General features: G+C 39.8%; 4 protein-coding genes and 1 non-coding gene across 5 annotated transcripts; 1 reads left to right on the forward strand and 4 right to left on the reverse strand.

Moving 5' to 3' along the window:
- Nucleotides 1-1,876: 1,876 nt before the first annotated feature.
- Nucleotides 1,877-4,060, forward strand: hbae5 (hemoglobin, alpha embryonic 5). Its single transcript, XM_030399324.1, has 3 exons — nucleotides 1,877-2,013; nucleotides 3,252-3,459; nucleotides 3,841-4,060. Exons 1-3 carry the CDS (start codon nucleotides 1,919-1,921, stop codon nucleotides 3,967-3,969), a joined length of 432 nt encoding a protein of 143 aa, XP_030255184.1. The 5' UTR covers nucleotides 1,877-1,918; the 3' UTR covers nucleotides 3,970-4,060.
- Nucleotides 3,061-3,154, reverse strand: trnai-uau (transfer RNA isoleucine (anticodon UAU)). Its single transcript has 2 exons — nucleotides 3,117-3,154; nucleotides 3,061-3,096 (listed from the first exon to the last, which is right to left on the reverse strand). It is a non-coding gene; the product is annotated as a tRNA-Ile (tRNA).
- Nucleotides 4,061-4,157: 97 nt separating the features above from the next.
- Nucleotides 4,158-6,123, reverse strand: aqp8a.2 (aquaporin 8a, tandem duplicate 2). The gene is made up of 5 exons (XM_030399323.1): nucleotides 5,780-6,123; nucleotides 5,559-5,685; nucleotides 5,215-5,429; nucleotides 4,436-4,570; nucleotides 4,158-4,323 (listed from the first exon to the last, which is right to left on the reverse strand). The coding sequence occupies exons 1-5, from the start codon at nucleotides 6,037-6,039 to the stop codon at nucleotides 4,278-4,280; spliced, it is 783 nt and encodes a 260-aa protein (XP_030255183.1). The 5' UTR covers nucleotides 6,040-6,123; the 3' UTR covers nucleotides 4,158-4,277.
- Nucleotides 6,124-7,867: 1,744 nt separating this feature from the next.
- Nucleotides 7,868-14,343, reverse strand: aqp8a.1 (aquaporin 8a, tandem duplicate 1). The gene is made up of 5 exons (XM_030399584.1): nucleotides 13,948-14,343; nucleotides 13,192-13,318; nucleotides 12,038-12,246; nucleotides 10,119-10,253; nucleotides 7,868-9,014 (listed from the first exon to the last, which is right to left on the reverse strand). The coding sequence occupies exons 1-5, from the start codon at nucleotides 14,214-14,216 to the stop codon at nucleotides 8,972-8,974; spliced, it is 783 nt and encodes a 260-aa protein (XP_030255444.1). The 5' UTR covers nucleotides 14,217-14,343; the 3' UTR covers nucleotides 7,868-8,971.
- Nucleotides 14,344-19,077: 4,734 nt separating this feature from the next.
- Nucleotides 19,078-27,874, reverse strand: lcmt1 (leucine carboxyl methyltransferase 1). Its single transcript, XM_030401320.1, has 11 exons — nucleotides 27,445-27,874; nucleotides 26,713-26,804; nucleotides 26,289-26,410; nucleotides 26,005-26,081; nucleotides 24,912-24,973; nucleotides 24,673-24,775; nucleotides 21,798-21,918; nucleotides 21,328-21,429; nucleotides 21,126-21,217; nucleotides 20,406-20,503; nucleotides 19,078-20,177 (listed from the first exon to the last, which is right to left on the reverse strand). Exons 1-11 carry the CDS (start codon nucleotides 27,528-27,530, stop codon nucleotides 20,155-20,157), a joined length of 978 nt encoding a protein of 325 aa, XP_030257180.1. The 5' UTR covers nucleotides 27,531-27,874; the 3' UTR covers nucleotides 19,078-20,154.
- Nucleotides 27,875-27,973: the final 99 nt, after the last annotated feature.

Consider the following 27,973-nt stretch of genomic DNA (forward strand, 5'->3'; position numbering starts at 1 on the left):
CATCAGTTATTGCATTTGAAGCAACAGCTTTTCAGCCCTTAAGAGGGGCACTATGTAGTTTTTGGACAAGAAATTCAAACTCAGAATTCAAATATTTTGAGGTGGTATAAGGGGCAATAATACGGACGCAGACATGTTTAATGTTTCCAGGACTGAATGAACCAGCTGTTCTCAGAGGAAAATAAGGTCCCCAGAAGAGAAGAGTGGCAGGGTCCGCTAAATCATTTTCATTATGGCGAACAAAAGGAATTCCTGTTTAAATCAAGCACCACTTAAAGGAGCACTATGTAGTTTTGGCGAAGAGATTCAAACTCTGAATTTTAATGTTAGCAATATCAATGAGGTAATAATGAAAATTCAGAAATATTCATCTCTTCCATAAGTGAATAAACAAGTTGTTCTCAGAGGAAAATAAGGTCACCACTGTTTGAAGCTAGAAAGGTGGCAGGGTCCGCCACATATAAACAGAGTAAAGCACTGTGAACTTGCGTTGTCCTTTAAGGTCAGTTTGTTCAGACACAGGGTTAGGGTTAGGGTCAGCCAATGAAAATATTTCTCTTCTTCCCCAAAAGAAGTAGTGCACCTTTAAGGAGACCGCATTGATATCGATCAATAATCATTGGTCAAAACAGCGCAGGTGTTGATGTTTTATTGAAAGTAACAGAAAACCTGTGATTGGACAATATGCAAACATATTTTGACACCCACTACAACAATATAATTAATTAATTAATTAGCTTTTATCAGCACTATGTTTGATTAACAATGTACACAGGTATGACAAAAATCATCGTTTCAAATAAATTATGATAACTGTGTGTGCTCTGACACCAAACGTCAAACATCAGGGACTCCGCCATGCACTGTGACAGTGTCCGGTGCCAGTGTGTGTGTGTTATCTGCAGAGCCACACCGGTGTTATCTGCAGCGGCGCCCCCTCCCCGCCCAGACACCCACTGCCAAAACCCACATGTGTTTTGATTAAGAAAATACTTGAGGCCCGCGATAAAGCTGCTGAGCGCTATTTTCCCCACTTGATAGGAAATGAAATTAATGGCCGGAGCCAAGAAATGCCGAATTAAAGAAAATAAATCACTGATAAATCTTGGAGGGCTTTCACGGCTGCAGCGCTGCTCAGATTGTAGACTTAATTGGGCTTTTATTTTGTAGGAGATTTTTCATCGAGTGAAGGCCTCTTTTTTTGTGGGACAAAAATGTGGAATTAAACATTTTTGTCATTTTGATGATGAAGCAGAATGTGCTTTGAATGTTTTCAGAACATTGTGTGAATTAAATAAATAAATAAATGAACATCACAAATAAAAGTGCTTTCTGTCTTATTTGTGTCGATTTAATCTAAAATTATAACACACATGGATTAATAACTACTTTTTAATTAAGTCCTGTGCTTGAATAAGGAGAATCTTTCACTTCAGAGGTAAAAAATTTCATTTTGGACACAAATATTGAATCTATTGGACCAAATGTTTAGAAGGAACTTAATAAAAGTGGCTACTCTGGGCCAAGATCATTATTTCTTGAAATAAAGTCTTGCATATGTCTTTGTCCACAATTATTATAATCTGTTTCTCAGCTCAGGTTAAGTGATATTAACCCTCCAGCCTGTGACCTGAAATGCCCTCCATCACCTCCCCAAACTTCTACACTAACAGACCATCAGACCGCATGTTAGCTGAGGACTCTTACACATCGACAGGAGCCGATTCCTGTCAACCGAAGCCCCCGATGGCAGCAGCTGATAGCGCCCCTCAGGCTGGCATCAGGCCACCTGACCTGCGTCAGTCCAGTTGGCTTGGCCTCCCCCTGGCCGTGGGTGTGACTCTCCAGCCAACTGAATTTAAGCAGAGGTCCGGCCTAAAATCAACCATCCGATCCAGGTGCAAAGAGAGAAACCAACATGAGTTTGACTGCCAAAGACAAGGACGTCGTCAAGGCCCTGTGGGCCAAAATCTCCAAGTCGGCCGATGCTATCGGGGCTGAGGCTCTCAGCAGGTGAGCAGATTATGGCGTGCTTTTACTTCATTTATTCATTTAGGTTACAACCGTTTGGCTGTTTGTTTAATTGAGGATAGATTACGCTGACATGACGTGATTTTCTCGCATCAATGTTAGTTAAAAGTTTAGTTTCTAGAGCAACAAAAGGAATGCAACCAATCCGACTGTACAGGAGCACCGTGCAGTGTTGGATACGAAATTTGAATCAAAAGAAAAATATCTGCATTGACTATTTTCTTTTTTTTCATGGCAAAACAAACTCTCTTCGTTTTCATGAGTAGAAATAAAACAAATTTAAAAAAGGTTTTACTTTGTTTCTACGTGGCGGATCCTGCCAACTTTCTGGCTTCAAACAGTGTTCTGGGGACCTTAATTTCCTCTGAGAGCAGCTTGTTTATTCAGCCATGGATACAAATATTTGTGAGTTTGTTTTATTACCTCATTAATATTGTAAATATTGAAATTCAGAGTTTGAATTTCTTCTCCAAAACTACGTAGCGCCCCTTGAATAAAAAAAAACAAACACACGAGAGGTAAACCTGTCTAAAAGTTCAAGACTGACAACGAATCTCTTCTAAATCTAAATAAGAAATTCTGTTTAATTTATCACTCATTATCTCGATTAAGTGATTCGTTTTGTCTTTAAAATGGTTGAAAAAAAAATCTCGATCACTGTTTCCTAAAGTCAAAGATGAATTCTTCAAGAAACCAGAAACTATGTTCACATTCCAAAAGCTGCAATTAGAGAATATTTGTATGTCGTTTTTCTTAAAAAAAGAAAGAAATAGAAAAATAAATAGATAAAAAAAAGAAAAAGTCAAACCGATTAGTTCATTGTCATAAATAGCTGTGGACTAATTTAAGAGCTGAGAAGTAATCAGTTAGTGGTTGCATTTATTGATTTTGCAAAGTAGCTCATCAGAATGTTTTTTTAATCGATGCAGAAATGTATACAGATGATCAGAGAGAGTTATAGAGACAAAGTTGTATGGCTTTTTAAAGTATCGCCATTCCCAACGACGACGACCACCAAAGGAGAAGTCGTGCTCCAGGTGAGGCTCGAACTCACAACCTCGGCATCACTCTGCAGGTTACTGTCTTATAAGTACCGCGCGCTGACCGATTGCGCCACTGGAGCTCCCTTTGCTACGACATTCAATGCAGATGAAAGCTGAAAAGTCGCACTATTAGAGAGATTGTCGTAAACCACGTGTCATTGGTCTCCGCCTCCGCAGGATGCTCAGCGTCTATCCCCAAACCAAGACCTACTTCTCCCACTGGCCGGACCTGAGTCCCGGCTCTGCCTCCGTCAAGGCGCACGGAAAGAGGGTGATGGGTGGAGTCGCCCTGGGTGTGTCCAAGATCGACGACCTGACCAACGGCCTACTGGATCTCAGCGAGCAGCACGCCTTCCAGCTGAGGGTGGACCCCGCCAACTTCAAGGTGAGACTGGGGGGGAGGTCGTTGTCAGCTGATATCACCTAGAGCTACATTATGATATGGCCATACAGTGTAGGATATGTGCCAAGGATCTGGATCTCACCGATATGACTCGTGCGTACTTTTACGCACGGTTAACGCACAAACGACGCATTCACGCCGCACAAGGCGCAGCTCTGAAAATGTAATTAATTTCTTAGTTTTTTTTTGTCCAAAATCGATTCACCGGTTTTGTGATGCTGCCCTTGGAGCCTGCTGTGCACTACACTGGCATCTCAGAGTTTAATGATGGAATAGTGGAAATAACCGACTTTTTCAATGCAAGTTGTAGAAAATCAACCATATTTATTGATTCTTAATCCAATTATTTCCTGTCATCCGCAGATCCTGTCCCACTGCATCCTCGTGGTCATCGCCACCATGTTCGCCAAAGAATTCACCCCGGAGGCCCACGTCGCCTTGGATAAGTTCCTGGTCGCCCTCTCCCTGGCTCTCGCTGAGAAATACCGCTAGGCCCGCTCGCAGCGCGGTCACGAGGTCTGCCGCCATGTATCACCGTGGTGAAAAGAATGAAAGAATAAACTGCATGCAGTCCAGAGCCTGACCCTGTTGTGTCTTTGACTTCTCCTGACATCACTCCCTCACACATGCACAAGCACCAGTGTCGTGTCATGGGCGGGGGGAATAAATGAGGAGAGCAATTCATTTGTGTTTTCGTCTTTTAATATTCATATGAAAAAATTGACATGGAGGAAAATAAAGGCACAGTGCATCATCGGAGAGAGACAGTGTTCACAGGTTCAGTGTCGCAACAGGTGCTGTTAGGATTTCATAATGACACGTAACTTGTCATCGCCGAGAATGAGCCTGCAATAGAAGAGGGACACCGTGACACCACGCTGTTATCGCACTTTTTTTTTTTTTTTTTTAATCAATTTATTAATTCAGTTGCGACATCCCAACATGCCGTCTGGCTCACCTGACTAGAGCAGCGGCCACCAGGCCTCCTCCTATTGGTCCCACCCAGTACACCCAGTGGTAGGTCCAGTAGTTGGTCATCAAAGCCGGACCGAAAGCTCTGGCAGGGTTCAGACACGTTCCTGATATATCGCCCCTGCAAGTTTCATTATTATCAAACTATCATTATTATTCATATAAAAAAAAAAAAAAAAATTATCAAAGTCTCAGGTTATCTTCAATCCAGCTACATCTTTAAATAATCTGGAAACAACTATATTCTGAATACTAAATTTGCCCCCCCAAAAATACATTAAATTAATACTATCTTCAAATAGTATTTTATATATATATCATGTATTGTATTATGTAATCGTTAAAGAGCAACGAAAGGTAACTTCCTGGAGAGAGATAGTTCGCCAAATATCTTTGGCCTGGTTGGCGTCCGACCCAAAACGTCAGTATTTTACGATCTTTGGATGAGACTCGACAATTAACTATGTTTCTTCAGGAAGTTACACCATCAATACAACCGCAATAAAATATAAATAAAAAGAAAACATTTATCACTTCATCTTTTATTGTCTTTTATGTTTGTGGGTTCAAAAGTTCGCCTGGTGTCGCGTTGTCATGCCGAGAACCTTCATTTTGAAACTTCTATTTTACTTTGAAAGGAGACACTCAGTTATTATTATCAGAGTATCCATGGCAGTGAAAGTGTCAGCAGCCCCGCGACAGTGTCAATGTTTAACTCAGTGTAAACACACTAAACGTCGTGACCATCAGCCTTTCTCAGCTCACCCTGCCAGGATGTTGATGATGACAGTGCAGCCCACCAGGAAGGGGGCCAGCGGCGTCTTCGTCTTACCGTTGACCGCCACCAGCAGCACCACCATGGTGACCAAGCAGGTCATGGCCACCTCCCCAAAGATGGCCCCTGACAGTTGGCTCTCCGACTTGAGGATGTCAAATGCTGCTCCTGTGGCGTTCTGGTAGCGATCTGCAGGGGTCATCAACTGTTGGAACGTATCAGTGAGGAGTATTCTTTCAGGTTTTATTTATTGTGTTGTTTGTCAGTTCAGCTGTGTTGCAAGTGTGTGATGGAGTCTAAAACAGAATAGTGTGCGGTTAACGTTGACCCTGACCTTGGCCATCCCGGCTCCGAGCACTCCTCCGATCAGCTGGCTCACCAGGTAGAGTCCCACCGTCGTCAGCTCGATGCCTCCGCACAGGTAGATGGCAATGGTGAAGGGAGGGTTAAAGTGGGAGCCGCTAGAGGAAGGGGGAGAGCCGAGATCTCGAAACGCACTCAAACGATATGATTCAGATTATTGTACGGCAAACATATGATACACAAACTGGTTACCTGATGTTATCCATGACCGCCACCATCACCGCCACAGCCAGTCCGTGCACCAGGGCTGGCTGCAGACGTCCAGCCGCCGGCACGTTCTCGATCACGGACACACAGCCGATGAAAACGAAGAACATGGTCCCCACTATCTCGGCCATGCAGGGCTGGATCAGGGTCTCATACTTGTTGGGAGATCTGGACACAGGAGGCTTCCTGCCCCTCTCCAGCAGAGCAGAGTCTGTGTCTTCCAGTTCCATTTTCTCGACTCCCATGGAGGCTCCGTTTGATTTTTCTGCCTGGATGAGACTTCCGTCGGCTCCGCAGCTCCTCCGGTGTGTGTGGACAAAGTCAAGTGCACCGCGAGGTGTTGTGGTTATTTATAATCGTCACCAGCAGCTGGGACACTGAACCTGGATTGCGCCACAGGTCATAAAACATCAAAGGTGAAGCATATATCAATACAATCCTCCCCCTAAACAAGTCCTTTGACACCTGCCCAACTCCGTCCTCAGGTGGAGTCGGGCCAGGTCATCCAGGAGTACTCAAAGGGACCTTTTGTAAAAGGGCTGACCAAGTTTAAAACAAAACACGAGCTGATCACGGTTAACCTCAGCCACGAGAGCTGGAGGGATCAAGAAGTGTACTTTAGTGATCATCATGGTTTCGTTGCTTGGTTGCACAGTAGCCTATATAGATAAGACAGACCTGGACCATAGACTATACCACTCAGTATGTGCTATTGTCTCTGTGCACCCTACGTTCACGGCACCTAAGCGTGTCTCAATCAAGTTGTACAAATTATTATGAGATTATCTTTTGTACTTTTACATTTTATACTATGTATATTCATCAAGTACATTTTGCCATACTGTACTTAAGAGCAATACAAGGGTAAGCAAAGGACACCCTCAGCAAGAATATTGGCTAATATTATACACTTAGTGTAGTTATTCTTTTTTGGATTATAGCAATTTTTTTATGGTGGAGTGCTGAAGATAAGTCAAGGGGTGCAACAGCCTGAGGAAAGAAGTCACTCTCTAGTCTGATTGTATGGCACTGAAACACAGTAGATACATACATTACATTGCAACGCACCCCGACATACAGTTGTGTTTGAAAAAGAAAAATAGTGTTAAAAAGATGTTGCGTCTTGCTGTCACTTGCTTTTGAAACAAATGTCTGTACTGTCCAGATTGAGACATTTATCAAGGAGGTGGTTCTCATACCACTTTTGTCCACAGGGGGCGCCAGAATCAACAGATAATAATCTTTGTAGCCGCTTTAAGTATGATTTTAACTGCATATTTCCACTTCATGCTACTTCATCCTTCTGTTGTACCGCTATACTAGTGGGACATACTTTTTACTACATTACATTTATGTAATAAACAGCTGCGGTTAAATTTTACTTAGCTGATAAAGACTTCATAATAAAAACCTTGAATACGAGTTTGACCTTGGTGACTTTACCATTAATCAACTCATGACCCCACAGATTTATCTCTTGACCTTTTGGACGGGCGGACCCATAGTAACCACTGCGTTACACAATGTGGGTGAGGACAAAGGTGTTAAATGTAGGCCAGCCACTGACCACATGGCAATGCTACTCATACGTGCTGCATCAGTGTGGTCTACAATCTAGAAATGTCATTTATTCTGCACAGTGGGTATTTCTTACTAATGATAATCTAAGTACATTGTAATGACGCTAGTACCTGAGTACTTTTAATTGGGTGCAGGGCTTTATCTTGTTATGTAGTATTTAACTTTGTTGTTGACTTTCACTTTACAAGAAAATAATCAATATGGTTTGAGGTACTTGTACTATACTTGGGTATTTGTTGTTCATGGAAATGTATTCATTCTCATCAAGCTATTTGAGGCTACAATTGAGTCTGTGGTTTCAAATTAAGTTTCCATATTCAAAACTGTAGCGCAGCAACGTGGCTCTTTCATTCCTCTTTCAAGCTGGGAAAAAAAACTCCTGTTGACGACAATGTTAAACAATAAAAATAAAAAAAACTTTGAAATATTTTATTCTTTTTTCATTTGTTCAATGAAAAACATTTTGAAATTATTGGTGAGTTTTGCAGATCACATACTGCCCAAACTAGCTCCACCTCAACCAACTATGACAGTAGCAGGCCAGTTACACTTTATTGCATCATTGATACGGTAATGACCTAATAATAATAATACACATGTATCATAAAACACAATTAAGTGGGTATTTATGACTTTTACTTTTGTTACTTTACATTTTTTCAGATCATACCTTTTACTTACAGCAGAATATTTTTATATCGTGGTATGCTACTTTGATATAAGTTAAGGATCTGAATATTTCCTCCACCAGACACCATATAAAGGATTATCTTTTGTAGTAACTGTCCTCATCCCTCTGGAGGCTCCCAGTGGCCACACACATGGTGTTTTGTCTCGTCTTTATTCAAATGTGTACCTTTTATTTATATTTTAACATTCAAATAGTGTGTAGAGCATTTTATCATACATTTTTAATGAAACAAATACTGTTACATTCACTTTCTGTGTGATTACAAGTGTTTTACCAGCCAAGAGCAGGTGGATAGGTTGGCGCGGCTGCACAGCGCCGATGATCCGAATTCATCATTATCACAACCTTCATCATCCGTCGTTGAGGATGCATATGTTCACTTTTGAGAAACATCTCGAAGGCTACCAGTTTATGATTCAAATCTAGCTTTACGGTAAAGTGCAGTGCCGTGTCCTTGCACCGTCTTTTAAGTAATAAAGCTATAAAAGCATAGTTTTCCATTCGGGACTTTGACCAGAATGGTGAGGACAAGCTAACAGTTGAATAGATAACAGAAAGTGTGATCGTTCGTATAAAATTGTATGTATGGAATTTATTACCAAATGTCTCTGGACCTCTGCCAGCAGCATCGTCAAACAAGTAAAGTCCGAGGAGAGTGTAGCTATCAGCTCCCTATCATATCATCATACACTTTATTGAATCTTGAAATACAAAACGTGTCATTTAGTCAATGATTACATGATAATGATTATGATTTGTACAAGGACAAACACATTTGCACACCATTTCAGACAAATTTAAATTTTACATGTCTAATTGTTGTTTTTAACATTTAAATACAAAAAGCTGTCGTCAAGTCAGCCGGGATGTCTTCTTTCTCTATTCGTCTTTAATAAATTAGATGCTCACTTGAACACAACCCTGGTTTTGTGGTCACCGAACAAGAGCCTGCAAAAGAGTGATAGTGAACACAAAGATGTAAAATGGGTACAAAGAAATGCAAAACAAATATTTTTTGTCAAAAAAGATCAAAACAGCTACTAGGAGACAAACAGTGACCACACCTGGACACAAAGCAGTCACACAAGGACACGAAGCAACCCAAAAGAGACCAAAAAACCCATCAATGGGACATAAAACAACTACAAAGACACTCAAAATGACTATAAAGAGACTCCAAACAACTCCAATTACAGGAAAAAGGTGCAAAACAATTGCAAACAGACACTAAACAACCACCAAGAGACAAATAAATGGTTGTTAAACAACTACAAATAAACCTTAAAACCACTAACAATGACTGCAATTGTAAGTAAGGGTGTCTTGATGCCACATAGGAGGGGTTGGGGGATTTTGTGCCAATACGCCAAATGTCTTAACTCATAGAGGCCATGCAGCAGGTCAGGTTGTAATATCATTAAAGCTCATCAGGTGGAGCCAAAGGAGCACAGCTTTTTGGTCATGTGTAAGGTTAGACTGAAGTCCAGGGAAAAGGGAGGAGGGAGGTCACTGCAGTTACTGCTGAATAACTCTCTAAGAATATTCTGTTTAGCAGTGGAAATTTTAGCTTTAAACCAGACTCTTATGTTTACATCTGTATATCAGAAGATAGCTGACCTCAGTGCTCAATGTGAACTAAGAAGACTTTTCATCTCTCTAATCTTAACACTTAACATTCTCATCTTTTGTACATCCCTCAGTCAGTACATTTCACATTCCTGCACAAAACAGCCATATGGTGCATGTATTGTTTTACTGCCAATTGTAAACAAAATAAAATTAAAGGCAAATTCCTTGTATTGAAAAACCTCGGTCAACCTTTATTTGACCAAGATTCTGCTACAGAAAAGGTGCTTGTCTTGCTCCCCCTGTTTTGATTTAACTCAATCAGGTTATTATTGCTTCTACTGCAATCCCGCACCAAATTTAACATTTACACATTGGGTGTTACATAACCAACCAACTAAAGAATTTATCATATAAAAAATGTGTAAAAAAAAAAAAATGTGTAAAAAGTAATGGAATCTCAACTTTGCTCTCAGCTATACATACCTGATGAGGGAGGTGGTGCACAGTGCACCGCATACAGGTCCAACCCAGTATACCCAGTGATGGTCCCAGTGGTTGTTGACCACTGCAGGACCGAAGGCTCGGGCAGGGTTCATGCAGGCTCCAGACACAGGGCCTCTGAAACAGCAGCCGGTACAAACAACACTGTCACACAGCGGCTGACCAGAGTGACACAGCTCAACAGGCTGCTTCTCATTTTCAAAGTAGCAGCAACCTTTCTAACAACAAACACACCCAAAATAACAAAGTAGGAGATGTGATAGTGGGCCGCGGGCCTTAGTGTAAAATGGGTGTAACATGGATGAAATTAAAGTGGCAATATGTAGTTTTGGAAGAGAAATTGAAACTTAGAATTTAATATTTACAATCTTAATGAGGTAATAAGACAGACTGAGAAACATTTACCTTTTCTATAACTGATTAAACAAGCTGTTCTTAGAGGAAAATAAGGTCCTAGGACACTGTTGTGGCAGGGTCCTATAGGACCTTATTTTCTGCATGAAATTGGTGTTGTCCTTTAAAGTCAGGTTGTTTATTCAGTTTATTCAGGAAAACAAATAAAAGTTTGTTTATTTAGTTTGTTTAGGCACAGCAACAAAAATCTGTCAATAAAGATCTTCCTCTTCTGATTCAAATCTTTGCCGAAACTACATAGAACGCCTTTAAGTGAAACGAGGAGATTAAAATGTTGTTACTTTGACATTGAAAAGTCATATCAAAAATCTCCCTAGATATTAAACATTAAACTGACCTTCAAGGTGATGATACTATTCTATTACTAAACTATGGTATCTATTTTATGACTGATAATAACTGTGTGGCAGATGATTGTTGTCAGGCCTGTGGTTGACATTGTGGCCATGTCCTTGTTATGTTTTTAATTGCAGTCTAGGGGGAAAATTATACAGAATTTCTTGATTTTGGTTCCAGTTTCTTTAGGCTTATCATATCTATCTAAAGGTGCAAAATGTAAGATTCTTGTTGAAAACATTCAAAATACAGTGTGAATGCTGACGGTGGAAGTGATTTCGAAAAAACTGCTGAATATACTGGAAAATACTTGTCTGCAATGCGTAAAACTATAAGAATGAATGGTCAAGTTTTTGCAGAAAAAGCTGAATTTTCAAAAGCTGAAAAGGCTGAAAAGCTGAAAAGTAATAGGCTGAACAGGCTCAAAAAGCTAAACATTTTGATAGCTGAAGGGTTTCTCTAGCTGAACGTATGTAGAATGAGTAGAAGTAGCAGAACGAAATTTGAAAATTCCCCGTAAGGATGAATGGGAAAATGTTTGCAGAAAAAGCTGAATATTTCCAAAAGTATAATAGATTTAAAAAGTGTGCAGAAAAGCGTACAAAAGAGGAATCATAAATTCCAGAAGAACGATATTCACACTATTATGTTATCATTATTGTGTTATTGTTTTTATTATATATAGTGTTATATATTTTTATATATATATTGTAATTATATACTAATTAGTGACAGAATGTGAAGAAATAACAGTTTTGACATTATGACATCTATGTATTGTGTTGCTGAAAGTTAGCATGCTAACCAGCTAGCCTGGCCCAAACCTCCTGTGCTAGTGGTTTAAACACCTTCCCAGTGCTCCAAGCTCACAGTCTGGACCACATGCTGTGCAGCTAACTGGGCTAACTAGCAAACGGCACCTACAGTTAGCAGCAGCTAGCAGTTACTCTGTTGATATGCTCCCCCTTATTTGTTTTGAGTATGAATTCCACATGTGGTCAATTCTTACATGCTGCACCTTTAAATATGACCACTTTTCTTAGGCCAAGAAGTAAAGGAATTAGTATTTCAACACTGCTTTACACGTTCGTGATGGAAAATGAAACAATAACACTCATGGGTCTGTAATTTCTTCCCTACTGAGATCTTACCCAGCAAATATGTTGGCTGTCACAGTGAGGCCGATGCAGAGAGGAGCCAGTTGGGAGCGGGTTTGGCCGTTGATGGCCGCCATGCACACCACCATGGTTAGGAAGGCGGTCATTATCACCTCTGCCAGGGTGGCCGCTGCCAGATCTTTGTTGGTTACGTCGAAGGCGCCTCCGAGGCTAGCATCGGACACATTGAGGGGGAACACTCCCTGAAATCAGAGCAAATTGAACACAGATCATCCAGCGCACAATGACCCTGACTGGAATGTGGAGTTATTTGTTTTCATCCGTCATTGTTTTTCGACTCAACAAAACACGTTTTTATCAGGATTAAAGGCTACTAAAGATACTAGTTTTTAAGGATAATGAGAAAATAAATCCAAATTTGAACGCACTGTGTCAAAGTTATGAGATAAGGAACATTTTGAGTCAATATTACTGAATAATGCATCAACATTTTGAATTCCTAAGTCAGGATTGTTGACCGTGCTAACGTCTAGCAAGCGATACAGAAGTATCCACTGCCGTACCAGCAGATTACAGCGCAGCTTCTTTCCTGAGACTCCTCAATTTATCTTCCAATGTTAAGTTGCTAAGTCAACATTATGAGACAGTGTGTAACAATATTGATTTATCATCCAATATTTGACCTTACTATGTCGAATTTATGAGGCATGATAAACATTCTCTAGTGAAAATTACAGGACTACGGGTCAAATTTTGTAATTGTTAAATCAAGATTTTGAGATACCAAGCCAAGGTGTGTCCACTTCTTTACTGCCAGACTACCGAGCAGCTTCTTTTGTCAAGCTGTGAGACTCCTGAACTCATCCTCCACCATAATGATAATCTATTTTTGAGGTTTGTTATTTAATCCATTTGTATAGTTTTGTTGCACAACTCTGTGTTGTTGAATAATAAGTAAGTGAACCCCGTCATTTCTTTATTTAAGTGAGTCAAACTTATGAAATAATAAGTTAACATTTGGATTGAATTTAAAATGACTTATGACCTCATCATTACGATATAGTATGTTAAAAGTTTGAAGGTACATTTTGACTTACCAATGTATTTTTTTGATTTTTATTGTGAATAACTTTGTAATTTTCCTTTTAATTTTCTTGGCATAAGTGGGCCTCCACAGTTTTGCTCACCATGCTCAGACCGGCTCCAACCATCCCTCCCAACATCTGAGCCACGACGTAGGGCCCGAGCAGAAGAAGCTCCATCCCTCCGCACAGATAGGCACACAGCGACACCGCGGGGTTGAAGTGGCCCCCGCTGCAGTAAACACATTGAACTTTAGTCTCTGAACATCTTTGAAATGAGGTTATGAACAGATAGTGACAACACATATCCATCCTGCATGGGATAAACAGATTTTCCGATAACAGTTATTTGTATTTGCACAAACTTTGCTGCATCAAATAGAGTAAGTCAGGTAGAAAATTAATTCTGTTAAAGGTGCGCTATGTTGTTTTGGGGAAGACTTTTTAAGCCTCTTATGGCGTAACAAACTCAATAAACTCTCATTGTTCTTTTGACTGAATGAACTGAATAAACAATCTGACCTTAAAGGACAAATTCATACTGTTTAATTTTGTTTATATGTGGCGGACCCTGCCAACTTTTTCTGGCTTCAAACAGTGTTCTGGGGACCTTATTTTCCTCTGAGAAAAGCTTGTTTGTTCAGTCATGGGAAACAAATGTAATTATTTCCTCATTCATATTGTTAATATTACAATTCTGTCTTTGAATTTTGTCTCCAAAACTTCATAGTGCCCCTTTAATAAAGCTTGCCAAATCCACTTTAGATTATAGACATGACCTTACTAATACTTAAAAAAACATACAAATCAGCTTATTCCGCCTACAGACATACAATATCAAACATTCAAAACACGTCTTACCTGATTTGCCCAAAGATCTGGATCATCACTCCCAGTGCCAGTCCATGTGCCAAGGCGGGCTGGATGATACCAGCTGTTCCCGTGTTCCCGACGACAGACGCACAGCCCACAAACACGAACAAGCCAGTCCCGAACAGCTCAGCCAGGCAGGGCTGCACATACCGCTCAAAGATGCTCCTCTTCCTGTTCGTCCTGGTGTCTTTCTCTGCCACCGGCTCTCCCACATCTGTCACTGTGAAGACCTCTGTCTTGGTTTCTGCCCCTGACATGTTGACTTGCAATAAAAAAGAAACACTTTCTACCTCGACCGAGATGTTCCACTGATGGACCACAGCCTACGACCAGGTGCTCTGATGTGGTTGTGCACGTGGTCATGTATATAAGACATTCTTTGGGGTGATAGGACATACGCACATCCCCGTTTTTTTTTTGTCCTCTGATGCCCCACCTTCCTGCGATTGTTTATATTCCCAAGACTCCTCTCAGTCAATCATGTGGAGCTCATAAAAATACCAACACCATCAGAGTCAGAGATACATGCAGATAAGGACGAGGGGCTTTCATATCAGTCAGCAGCGCAACAGCAACCACTTCTTCTAGTTTTCCATCAGTTTGATCATTTTGATACATCGGAAGGCTTTAATAACTGATTTTTCGAGAAAGTGGAGCTTTGAACCCAACCCTCATTATGTGATATCACTTTTTAAGTTGAGGAGGCAAACTTGGCCGCAGCGGTGGAAGAAGTAGTCAGAAGTTTTCCTTCTGTAAAAGTTGCAGAACTAGTGTCACAAAAACCTAAAGAACAAAAGTATTCACATCACAATCTATTTACTGCCAAAAGTAAGATAACTCAATATGTAGTATGGTATGTAGAAGTATATTTCATAATCCTGTATAGTAGATATCTAGACTTTAATTAGTTATGTTGCATAACTATGTGTTTAACTGTGTGCACCTAGAACAGGTCATTCTAATTTGAATTACTTATCTTAAGCTTGGATAATATATCATAATTTATTAGTTAATTCAGATTTTTTTTACCAATAATCTCCAAACTCAGTACTAAATCAACCTATTGACCACATGTTGTGGAGTTAAAAGTACTATAATTCCTCCCAAAATGTAGGTTTTATACACTATAACCCCTCCTCCATAGAATACCATTAAATATATATACAGGTAAACAGAAGACACGATAATGTCAGCTACAACCCTGACAGCAACCCTCTTCCACACGTGTTTATTATCAGATAGATAAGAGAGGGTTGTGGCTATCACCCCATGGGTCAGCTTAATGTTTAATGACTTTCTAGGACAGCTCTGAGATAACCCTCTCCGATTTTGTCAATTAGCCTGCAAATCTGCAATGTGAATAATAGCCGATGCTGTTAGGATAAATGTAGTACACGAAGTCAAAAGTGCGATATTTCCCCCTGAAATGTGACAATAACACGTTGTGATCATGCCGTGAGCGCCTTTTTCGTGTCAGTCAAGGACATTTTTACAAATCAGGATAAGGAAAATCAGCACTTGATGAGAGATAACGGTGTGGGGAGAGGTGATAGCAGCACTGATCACAACAAAGAACAACATCAGCAGCCAAAATAACACTTTCATGATACAGCTTAGTAATTAGGGCTCGCCTGAGGCAGGGGAGAGCTCAGCAAATTACATAAAGCAGGTGTGTAAGGGTGGAGAAGGTTGGATGCACCGAGCTGTGGAGGGAATTTTAACCGGATTTTGGAGCCGGTGCAGCACTTTAGTCTTTTTAACATTGAATTATTACAAGTATCAAGTCGGTATGGAATAAAAGTGTGATCAAGAGACTCTGCAACATTGTGAAAAAGACAGATGCTTAGTCTGGAGATGGTCTTAAGGTGGAAGTTGGACGATTTGGTGATGTCTTTGATGCACGTCAGAGGGCGGAGGGTCAGAGGGTGGAGCCAAATGGTTACACCAAGATTTTGACCTCAGAAACACAGGAAGTCATAAATTCAGGTGTGGAAAATATTTGTGTGGAGGATTTTTTTTGCGGAGTGTGGCCCGGGAGGCGACGGGGACAGCACAGATGTATCCTGATTGTGGTTAAGATGATTGCAGGTCAAACAAGCAACAAGTTGAGTTATTTGTCACCAGAATCGCCCTGAAAACTGAGGCCAGGCTGACGCGTTTAAAGCCCAAGAGGGAGAACGGGAATGTATACGTGATGAAGACGTTGCTAGGTGACATGTGAACCTAGAGCTGGCCGGCCAGGGTTTGCTCGAGGAGTCTGTCAACAAATGAGTGATTTAAGATCGGTGTGTGGTTCTTATAGCTCTCCAGGAGAGCGCCGTTTAAAGGACAGGGGTACAGATGTACAGAGGGCATGTAAAGTACCTCGAAATTAAAGTTAAAGTGAAACTCATGCTAAAATGCAACTTAGGCTTTTTTTTGTGAATGTACATGAGTCAAACCTTCATGTAAAAGCATAAATACCACGAAAGAGGCACTTTTGAGATTTATGCTCGTCTTCATATGTAGAGACCCTGGTGTTACTACGAGCAAAGTTTCATGTTGTGTCGAGCCTTCTTAGTGTTAGGGTTGGGGATAGCGATTTTGATGCTATCGCTAATTTGCCCCAAGCACTCCCATTTAAAATGAGTTTGATCTGAAAACGAAAATACGGTCAATCTTAAAAGTGCCTCTTTTGTTGTAATTATGCTTTTACACGAAGGTTTGACTCATATTCAATCACAAAACAAGGGTAGGTTGCATTTTGGCGAGAGTTTCACTTTAAGTAATGTTGCTCAGTAAATATACTGAGTTACATTCTACCAGTGCTTGTTAGCAAACATTTTCCAGCCAGTGCCAAACAAAATGAGCATTAAATTGGGGTCACAGTGGTGTCATCAATCGATCAGGCAGCAAGTCTTTTTAAACAGCAATCATTGAGGTAAAGGAAACAAGGTATTTATCGATATTAAAGGGGCACTATGTAGTTTCGGAGAAATTCAAAGTCAGAATTGAATATTTATTAGGGGTGGTTAATCAGCCCAATTTCCTGATTCGATTCGATTCCGATTATCGCAGTTTCAATTCGATTACAAATCGATTTTCGATTATTAACGATTATTGATCTTCCATTTAACATCAGTTAGCTGCTGAATTATTTTACTTCTCTTTTGAGTAACACCTCACAGCACCTTCAATATTGTATAGTGTAACTGTAATATCCAAATTATAATTTTTTACTTTGTTTTAAATGTAGTGTTTCACTGTTAAAAGAAAGTTGCCAAGCTCAGCAGCCGGACTCATGTTAGAAGCATTGTCGGTGACAAGAACCAGGGCGTTTTTCTTTATTCCCCACTCATCTGCCATTGCTTTGAGAAGCTCATACATATTTGCGCCTGTGTGGCGATTATCCATAGCTCTCGTCTGAGGTACGTAGGACATTAGCTTCCATTAACTGCTGACATAATGAGCTGTAACGGTCACGGTCAGTCATGAGACTGTAGCTCTGGATGTCCAGGCATCGCAGATTATTGCTACCCTGTGAGCAGAGTTGAGGGACTCTTGCACGGAAAGGTTTGTCTCCTTGTAAAGATTTGGAATCAAGTGTGAAAAAGCTCTGGGATGGAATAACATATCTTGGCTCCAGACTGTGGACCATGTAGCGGAAGCCAGTAAGAGGAGTACTCCAGTTTGTATTACAATAAAAAAAAAAAATATATATATATATATATATATATTTTTTTTTATATATATATATTTTATATATATATTTTATATATATATATATATATTTTATATACATATATATATATATATATATATATATATATATATATATATATATATAAATTTAATTTAATAATCGATTCATGATCGATTCATGATCGTCATGATCGTCAATATTATAATCGGAAAATAAGGTCCCCAGAACACTGTTTGAAGCTAGAAAAGGTGGCAGGGTCTGCCACATGTAAACAAAGTAAAACAGTAAACTTTGTTGTCCTTTAAAGTCAGTTTGTTTATTAAGTAATGAAAACGACACGGGGCGGCTGTAGCTCAGTGGGTAGAGCTGGTGGACCAGTGATCGGAGGTCGCTGGTTTGAATCCCCTGGGGTGGGACTGAGCTACATGCCGAAGTATCCTTGAGCAAGATCCCCTGAACCCCAGAATTGCTCCTGATGTGCAGTTGGTACCCTGTGGGGCAGCCACTGCCATCAGTAAGGGTCCTGCAATGAGCTGGCAACTCGTTCAGGGTGTGCCCTGGCCTTCGCCCATGAGTTGAACTGGATTTGGCCCCAGTAAGCCCCGCAAACCCCAAGGGGGGATAAAAAGCGGTAACATCCCGCAACCCTGACAGAAAAACGAAAACGAATGAAAATGACACCTTATAAAACCACCTTATAGAAAATATAACATAGAATACAGAGAAAGTCAATATACCTAGTGTAACTACATACATTTACTCAAGAGATGTAGTTAAGTACGGTGCTAAAGTACTTGTACTTTAATTGAGTTTTCCAATCAATTAACAACAACATTATCAACATTTTCAAATTAATATTTTTATCAGCAATTGGATTTAAAAAACACAGATTCAAATCATCTGAGGAATGCTAATCAGCCGGGTATATACAGTATACACTGTATGCACTAATTGTTTGTATGACTTCCATGTTTACCTATGTAAACTTTCACTACAATATGTTTAAGTTTGACTTTCAAGTACATTTTACAACACTGATAATATAATATGGTAAATAAATATGGAATGTGTGATATAGGATAAGGTACAGTGTAGTGATATAGTAAAAAATAATAGATTAATACAACGATATAACACATTGTGTAACACAGTATATAAGAAATACAGCAGTAAGTATAGTACCGTGTTATAACAAAATAGACTAATATAATACAGTATGCGTATGTATTGTGATATACAGAAGAATGTCAACAAGTTTCACATCTGTCCAAAAGAGAGACAATGGAGTTGCCTGATTGTCTCAGTTGAACCAAACACTGTAGGAAACGTGTCAACAATCAGCTCTTTATACTGATGTTTCCCTATCACTGCAGATAAGACGCCTGATAATTAGATATGAGGTCAATAACAAAGTTCATAAATGAACAAAGACACGGTTATAAGCAAAAGGAAATTTTTATTCAACTGCACTTGATCAGCATTGTTCAAATATAATCTATCACAAACTAGTCAGTCATGTCCTCTTTGCAGTTTTAAAACTAAGACCAAGAATAGAAACTATTTTAAAGAGTACTTTTACACATTAAAGTGTGTTTACAGGTCTTAGGGAGTACTACTGCACACATGAAAAAAGTAGTATAAAGCCTTTTGTGGCTCCAGAAGGAGCTGCATGTTATCTGATATATTTTTCTTCCAGTGATGATGATGAATTTAACTGAGATGTCATCTTTTTAATTCCACACATTCTTCTCCCATTTTTAGAGCCTGGTGCCTACATTACCCATAATGCAACACTGCCCAAGGGTGAAATCACTAGAGGCAATTTCTGCAATTAAATGCAGCTTTCTCTGGAGACACAAAAGACTTTATACAACTTTTTTTTCCACATATGCAGTTGTATTCCCCAAAAGCTACAAACTCTCTAATGTCTAAAATTGCCCGGAGTTACCCTTTAAAGGCAACTGTAAATTAACTAGTACTTGCTTGTAGCATACTCTAGTTCGACACTACTTCTACGGCATGCATACAGGTTTTTGTAAGAAAATGAATCTGGGAGGTACAACTGATTAATAAATAAAATCAAAATGGCACATAAAAACCAGACAAGGACAAATATATGACATCTGAAATTCTTCAAACTTTGCACATTCTCTAAGCTCCAACAAAGTTTTAAGCGATTGCGTCATCACAGAATTACAAAATATGTCAGAAGGCAAATTAATAAAACAAACTTGTATTACAGTTGGTAATTCAGTGCCAGTGTAGTGACAAACATCTTCACAGCTCACAGCCATATCACCTCTCATCTCGGCGACACTGGCTCACAAAGGACGCTCTTGAAATCACATTCTGCTGATCGCTGAGTTTTGACGCCGGAACAGCTCCCGGATGGGGGCTTGATGGAGAAGAAGGGCTTCCTCTTTTCCCGTAGTCTCCCTTTACGCATCTTCTCCTGTTGTTGATTTTGGCCTACACTCGTGTAAAGTGTGTCCAACAGCGGCACAGGCTCACAATCAAAATGCCAACTGAGACAGACCTGAGGAAACAGAACACGACCTGTACTTGTAAATGACCACAGCACACGTACACGCTGGACGGATGGGTGGATGTGTGAAAAACACATATGAGTAAAGCTAAGTAAATAAACTAGAAGGACAGCATGGCGCCATAGTGGTTACAGATGACCCTTGAACTGAGCAGTCATAGCTTAATTTTTCCTACTACAGCTACTCATTCATTTAAAAGTAACATGATTGTGAATTACCCAGGTTGTGTTTATCTTTTGTGGCCCAGCAGATGCTGTAGTGTTGAAGAAGTTGTTGCAACAGCTCCCGCTCATCCAGGAACTCCAGACGCTCAATTCTACAAGAAATAACATAAATGAAGGACTTCATTTTAAACAGTTTTTCAGTCTAGCTAACGTTGTGCCGTTAGCTAGACTTCACATTTGGGGTACTACCGACTAAACAGATTTTTTAAAAATAGCCAAAATTAATGCGGCTGAGCTTAAGTTCCCATGGTTCAAGATCCAAAAATCTGGATGTCACACTTTACGATGGACCCCTCTGCCTGGTAATGGTGTATGGAGATGGATACTTCTGTATCATTTGCCAAACAGCTAAAAACAAAAACAAACTACTTTCTAGATTAAGCGTAGAAGAGGAATTATGGAGTCTGACAGCTTGAGGAAAGAGCTGCTCTGTAGTCTCTTGGTACAGCGGTGTATACTCCTGTATCGCTTGCCAGACGGTGGTAGGGTGAACAGACTGTGGCTGCAATGGGTGTTGTCTTTTAGTATCTTTTGGGCTCTGTACATCTCACATACCAGATGTCACGGATTCTTGGTCGATAGGTAATAATGATGTCTGGGCAATTTTAATCACTTGCTACAGAGCCTTCCTGGCCTGGGCTATTTATAAACCATGCTAATCACATCATGTCTTCAGTCAGTATGCTTTCTACCCCGCCTTTTGAAGATGCTTACCTTGCCACATCATCCTGCGGCAGCATGCTGTAGACTGTCATCATGTCCAGAGCATCGGCATGCTCCCAGCCTGTCTTCAGAAACCGCTCCTTCTGCAAACAACACACATTGAAATACATCATGTCTGGATATTCTAAACAAAAACAAACAAAAAAAAAAACCCAACAAACTTAAAATGTACAAGAAGCACCTGACAGTTTACCTGAGAATCCAGAGACTGGCAGATCTCCACTCCTGCCAGGGTGCACTGGCGTCGCTGCAGGTTCTCAATCATCACCTGGCCAAATCGATCGCTCATGTTCACCTGGATACACAGATCATATCGTGTATATGGAACATTACTTAGGCCACATTATTAAATCTCAGCCGAAGCCATATTCATCCACTAATTGTATATACAATGAGGAATATTAAAGTTAAGAAAAGACTTTAGACTCTAACTGAATACTGTTCAGAGAAAATACAAGTAATACACCACAGGTGCACAAAAGAGAAAACTAAAGCACTTCTTAAACATTAAAAGCATGTTAAGCTATTCTGGTAGTTGACCAAAATAAAATTATGATCCTTAAAATGAACATAATATGTCTCCTTTAGGATGTGCCATGGATAACAGAAGCAAACAACAGTTTTCTTTCCTCTGTCCCAACATAAAGTCATTTGCTTTGTTACCTGTTCGTAATTGATGAACATGGCAGTGTGGAAGGTTTCTGCTGCCCAGCGAACAAGATTGGAGGACTGGGAGGGCGTCATGTAGACCAGCACACACTCTGACACGAGCAATGTGGGTAATCTGGGAGTGATGACAAGACACTTAACAACAACATAACACTTAGACAGACCATTCCTCTATCAAGGCAAAACAATTCTTCAAATGTGATATTTATTGGGTAATGTGAGATTTTTTTTTTGATCTGGATCTAAATGTGCATCAAAGTAAATCAGATTTGTTTCATTCAGTATCAAGTATTCAGACACCTAAGTAGATCAGAAGAGAGTCTAAAGTCATTTCCTCTGTACACACAACCCTAACACAGGATTTGCTTCAATCTGTATGGCACAATAAAACTAATAAAAACTCTTTGTATTCTCAGATCTTGAAACTACTAACACAATAAAATACTTTATGTTCAGAGGGGAACATAACATGTTCACACTAACCTTAAGAGATGGTAGGCAGAACACAAACAAGTAATGACTCCTCTCTCCTCAACAATAAAAGCTAATAAAACCTACACATTCACACCCTGCAGCTTCCTGTGAAAGGGAGCCTCTCTCTTTGTCAAACTTCCCTGGATAAATAAACGTAATAATGTGTGAGTTATGAGCTGAGGTGAATCAGTTTGCCAGCCTGAGCTCTCCGTGCCATAGAAAACATCCTTTCATAGAAAAAAAGGATGTCTGTGCTTTCCAACATCCTTTTGTGAAAGAGCGATGCGTCTTGGTCCACTATTTCTGATAAAACTCCACCCGAAATCTTTCCCCTGGAGAGCTATATTTATGTCAGTTACAGTGGATTCCAATAATGACAAGTTACACAGTGGAAAAAATGATCAAATCAGCCGCAGAAACTTCTCACTATTTGGGTTGGTACACATGCCACCGCCTTCATTGTAGTAGCATTATTTTAGCTAAACATTCTGAGCAGAGAGATACATTTTACATCCCACGGTGTGTTGAGTGTTTGACGCTCAAAACTTACATTTTAGGTGGGGTTTCTTTTCAAATCAAGGCGTAAGACATGCATCTAGATTGCAGTCATACTGACTCATTAAATTGTAGCCCTTTTTACACAGCGACGCCACATTATCTCCACAGCTTTGGTTCGCCAATTCTCCGCCGATGGTGATTCACACAGAGCGAAGCATCTCCGCCTTAAAGATGAACCGCTTTGTAATTCACACAGAAAGCCGGCGCTGCGCCTCCTAAAGAGGCGTGTCGGTACGCGTCATGATGATGACGTCGGTGTGTTTTCAAGGTGTTTCCCAAGTGTACCCCAGTCAATCTAAACCTGCACACAGTTTATAATGATATGGATGCTGTTATAAGGTGTAATGATTGAGATCCTGACCCAACAAACATCCTGGAAAGTGACGAAGTTACTTTTTTAAAACTGAAAGCTGTCGCGGGGACGGAAGTTTGACGGTCACAGTGATTTATTTTCACCACAAACACTCGGTGAGTTAAAGTTTTTGCCGGTGACAGATGCTGTTTTTCGAGCAGAAATGTGACGAAGAGTGACAGACACAGGGTTCGTACACATTTTTCAAGGTCAAATTCAAGCACTTTTCAAGCACTTTTAAGGGTCATTTACAAAATTTTCCAGCACCTTATCGCTGGGGTAAAATACATATCTACAGGAATATATATATACACTCATGATTATTATTTTTTTTTTTAACTTTTTATCACAATTATGTACATTGTATTATGCTGTAAACATCTAAAATGATGTTTCATGATAGCAAAAACTTTAGAAATTAAAGGAGAACACAAAGTTTTATCCAAAAAAAAAGGAAGCCACTTGGCGTTCTTCAGGTACACTTGCACCGGGACAAAGAGAGACCTGTGGGCACCCTGTAATTTTCTTTTTTGACATAAACTTTTATAAGATTTTCGCTTATTCATCATAGTTTATTAATATTGAACGTGTCATCAGTCCAAATTGCATCAAATTCACCTTCTCCGCAGCCATCCTTCTCTATTGCTACCAGGCTGCATGTGTGATGATACACACACACACACACACACACACACACACACACACACACACACTTATTTTATTTCTCCTTGTAATAAGAAAACTATCCAGTCTGATCCTAATGTTGCCAAGACACAGAGTCATAATGTCAAGCACTTTCAAGCACTTAAACTAAAATCCAAGCACTTTTCAGACCTTGAAAACACAACATTGAAATTCAAGCACTTTCAAGGATTTCAAGCACCCGTACGAACCCTGCAGACAGGAGGACGGATGCTTCTCCACTTATAGCTGTGGTATGTTTTTTCCTCATATAAGTTGCCAAAGACAGTTACAGATTTTATGTTACTGTTGTTTGGTCATGTGACGTTGCTTTGTGGGAAATTTCTCTTTATTAAGATGAGTGAGGGACCTGTGCAGTTATCAGACAGTAGATCGACACACCCCGCTCCGCGCCGCCATCTTATCTGTTCACATTGGTTCGGTTCGCCAATAATATGGCCCTGATACTACCTCCAGAGGCGGATCAGCGCCGGAGCAAAATTTCACCGCTCGCCACATCTGAAACTTTCACACAGAGGAGGCGGAGAATTGGCGCAGGATCCCCGCATGCAAACGGCAGTGTGAATGGGGCTAGTGACTCTGTTATCTAGACTTGCTCACATTGGGAAAACAGAGATAAGCTTCAGTTCGTGGACTTAATGAGACATACTGGCAAAACAAATGACAAGTGGCAGAGAGAAGTACACGGGACTTCTTTATTTAACTAAAATAACACCAGCTTCAGATAAAATCAAAGCATTCGCTTAGCATGAAACAAAGATGAGCTAATGTATATTAACTTACTCTGGATTAAGCTGGAACTTCTTCAGTTTTTCATCCAAATTAGAGATGTCTCTGAGGTCTGCCCCGATGATACAGAAACGGTCTGAGTCGAGGCTGTGGGCATCTTAGTATGGAAAAACACAAACATACAACAGAAAGAAGTTGGAAACATTACTGAACAAAGATCTTGTGACAAGAACAGTATTATTAGCTAGACCACAGAGATATTTCATTTAATGGTTGTAACTTTTGATCATTACCTAAAAGTAAGGAGTCAGTGGAGTGGGTTTCAATGAGGGGTTTGGAGAGTGGTGGTTTTGTCCTGGAAAATATATAAATACATCGTTACCATTCATAACCACAACTGAAAGCAACAATTAACCTTAAACTACACACCAACAAAGCACTTTATATGCTACACTCTGCTACAGACGCTTCAAACAATGTCTATCAACCACCCATAGATTGTTACTAATACATCTAATCTGTACATATACTGTATATATACATACACTCAGTTGTTATTTTATTAGGTAAACCTCCCTAAAAATAATGCAGTCTATAAATATTTCAACTGTTCTACAGTAAATCCTACCTTGATTTAGGTTTCAGTGTTTAGATTTTGTTGAAATTATTGTATGTGTTAATCAAACTTTATAATACTATAATGTGTCGGTAGTGGTCGGAAAAAGCACAACAAAAATTCAGTTTTATGTTATTGACAATAGTTTATAAGAACCCAAATTTTTATATATATTTTTCGGCTTAGTTTTCATGGTAGAAAATGTGATACTTACTAATACATGCACATATTGCTGCATTCTACCTACTTTTGACTGAACTACTCTTAATAATATTTATTAAGACCTTAATCTGAACACTGGTTGTTAGTAGGAATATTTCATATCTAATAAACATCCTTACATACATGACATGATAACATACAGCATAAATACAGAGCAACTGATCCTTGGACTATGTTGTACATCAGCTGTAAAGTAAGTGATGTTTCACTTCTGTTGACAAGGAGCTCTGTCTCCCTCTACAGTTTTCAACCACACATTGCAATACCACAAAAATAAAAGACAACATCATACACTTGTGCTGCTTAATGTACCTCTTTACAGTGACAGTCACTGTAAACTGCAAACTAAAGCCTACAGTAGAAATTTGATTTTCCTTGTTATTATGCAATTATTACGTTATTATTATGTAATGAAGTCTAAAAAACATCAACAAACAGTTCTTAAGTTTGCAGCTGCTCTGGTGATGTACTGCCAATGGTGCAGTGGATGAGAATAAACACTACTAATAATAGCTATAATAACTATAATAATAACACGCTCGCCTTACTTAATATTGTGTATTTTCCTGGCCACAACTGCTGGAAAGTCGACTTCAAAGAACTTCCGTGGCAGGAGGTTTTCATCCTGTAACACACACACACATATGCACGCACGCACACACGCATGCGCGCGCGCGCACACACACACACACACACACACACAAATAAGCACACTGAGCACCTGTGCATTGTGTAACACTGTGAAGACAATACCATGTATTTGACACAGCTTAGTCAAATCTGACAGGAGTCACTTGATAAATCCCATTTAAACCAGTGGGCAGCTGCAAACCTTTAGTCTCCAAAATGTTGTGTCCAGTCCAGCACCCACGTTGATTACTTGACAGTCACACTCTGCCTTCCTTATAAACGCGTCGAGGAGATGGTTAACCCCTCTTACACGGGCATAGTAACCTGCCAAATGAGATGAAGGGACATTGACATATCCAAAAAACACAAATATGGAGGCCTTTTTAAACATTATGACAAAGTGGGTGGGAGGATTTACTGCTGATGACTTCTTTGTAAGCACATTGTAAAGTGATGGTGTTGATGGCTGGTTATACTGACAGTCATCTTTCTGCAGACCATGTTCATTCTACATGCTGTTGATGCTGTGGCTTGTAGTACCAATTATTAACTTTATGAATTGTACAACATGAGTTACATTTGATTAAAGTAAAACTGTGTGTAAAAGAGGAGACTGTATCACTCACCTCTGTTGATTTCAGGTGCCTTCCGCTCCCCTACAGATCTTGCGAAGTACTGGATATAAGGGTCCTTCCAGTAGCTTTTACTGGTGGCAAACCTAGAATATCAATTATACATCCGATGAGAGGGTGACACGCATAATTCAAGGAATGATTTCAAAGAATCAAGACGAAGCAGAACTTTTTTTAGATGTGTGCAGTGTTTTTGCTCCATTTTTGGTGGGTTTTCTGGTTGATACTATATGTTCTGATCCATTCATATCAAACAAACTGTTCCTTAATAAATCATGCACAGAGTGTACACAGCACATTTTCATACTGGTTTACTTTGTTTATATTGCAGGGCACTTCTAAGCACCCTTAAATGGGCACAATGTAGTTTGGATAATACAATTATAATATAATATTTTTCCTTAACTGAATAAACAAGCTGTTCTCAGAGGAAACTTAAGTCCCCAGAACACTGTTTGAAGCTAAAGAGGTGGCAGGGTCCGCCACATATAAACAAGGTAAATCAGTATTAGATTGTGTTTCCTTTATAGTCAGTTTGTTTATTCAGTCAAGATAAGCGTTTATTTATATTTTTAAGGCATAGCAAGTCAGTCAAAATGAAGGTTTCTCTTCTGATTGAAATGTTTAGACCAAAACTACATAGAGCACCTTTAAGTTACCTCAGCATGATGCCATATGACAGTAACATTAAATTATGGACTTGGCTACTGCACATCCTGCTGTCACCTTTTGCATGTGGTTGCATCGTCACAGGTCGCTCTCACTGCTTCATCCGAAGTATCCGTGTCTGTGAAGGGTTGCCGAGTAGCCATTGATGATCCTTGTCCCAACGTTATGTGGCCAACATGAAGAAAAAAAAAAAACCTCGCCCACCTGCTTTAACGATACACTGGCTAGCTGCAACAAGCTAGCTAACTGGCTAGCTCGATTTGACAGGTGGGCTTGTTATAACAAAACGGGGAGGAAGAAGAATAAAACCGTGAGCATTATCGGGTCACTTAACTAAGGCATGTGGAAGAAAAACTACGAGCTGGGTTAAAGTGAGCAGTATTTAAAGAGGGGGTAATGTTTTGCTGGCTAATAACAAGTTGCACGGGGCCAGAAGTGAACGGACAGTTCCGACCAGATGACACTTCCGGTCCGTATTTTTTCAGAATAAAGGCACCACAGAAAAAGCTCTCATTTGGCGCGCAAATAAAATAAAATTAGAACCAAATGCACGCGCTGCACCGTCTCAGCAGTGTTTGTATGTGTT

Source organism: Sparus aurata, chromosome 20 (genome assembly GCF_900880675.1).
Source record: "Sparus aurata chromosome 20, fSpaAur1.1, whole genome shotgun sequence".
NCBI classification, from domain to species: Eukaryota; Metazoa; Chordata; class Actinopteri; order Spariformes; family Sparidae; genus Sparus; species Sparus aurata.

What these genes read in the sequence shown, in the direction of transcription:
- hbae5 (XM_030399324.1), top strand. Translation starts at nt 1,919, where the DNA reads ATGAGTTTGACTGCCAAAGACAAGGACGTCGTCAAGGCCCTGTGGGCC. An exon ending in GGGGCTGAGGCTCTCAGCAG is followed by an intron (nt 2,014 to 3,251) that starts GTGAGCAGATTA and finishes CCGCCTCCGCAG; the next exon opens with GATGCTCAGCGTCTATCCCC. An exon ending in TGGACCCCGCCAACTTCAAG is followed by an intron (nt 3,460 to 3,840) that starts GTGAGACTGGGG and finishes TGTCATCCGCAG; the next exon opens with ATCCTGTCCCACTGCATCCT.
- aqp8a.2 (XM_030399323.1), bottom strand. Translation starts at nt 6,039, where the DNA reads ATGGGAGTCGAGAAAATGGAACTGGAAGACACAGACTCTGCTCTGCTG. An exon ending in TCGGAGCCGGGATGGCCAAG is followed by an intron (nt 5,430 to 5,558) that starts GTCAGGGTCAAC and finishes ACGTTCCAACAG; the next exon opens with TTGATGACCCCTGCAGATCG. An exon ending in ATCATCAACATCCTGGCAGG is followed by an intron (nt 4,571 to 5,214) that starts GTGAGCTGAGAA and finishes TGAAACTTGCAG; the next exon opens with GGGCGATATATCAGGAACGT.
- lcmt1 (XM_030401320.1), bottom strand. Translation starts at nt 27,530, where the DNA reads ATGGCTACTCGGCAACCCTTCACAGACACGGATACTTCGGATGAAGCA. An exon ending in AGGAAAATACACAATATTAA is followed by an intron (nt 24,974 to 26,004) that starts GTAAGGCGAGCG and finishes TATATTTTCCAG; the next exon opens with GACAAAACCACCACTCTCCA. An exon ending in AAAAGATAAACACAACCTGG is followed by an intron (nt 20,178 to 20,405) that starts GTAATTCACAAT and finishes CTGTTTCCTCAG; the next exon opens with GTCTGTCTCAGTTGGCATTT.
- aqp8a.1 (XM_030399584.1), bottom strand. Translation starts at nt 14,216, where the DNA reads ATGTCAGGGGCAGAAACCAAGACAGAGGTCTTCACAGTGACAGATGTG. An exon ending in ACAGCCAACATATTTGCTGG is followed by an intron (nt 10,254 to 12,037) that starts GTAAGATCTCAG and finishes CTGCTGTTTCAG; the next exon opens with AGGCCCTGTGTCTGGAGCCT. An exon ending in TGCACCACCTCCCTCATCAG is followed by an intron (nt 9,015 to 10,118) that starts GTATGTATAGCT and finishes ACTCTTTTGCAG; the next exon opens with GCTCTTGTTCGGTGACCACA.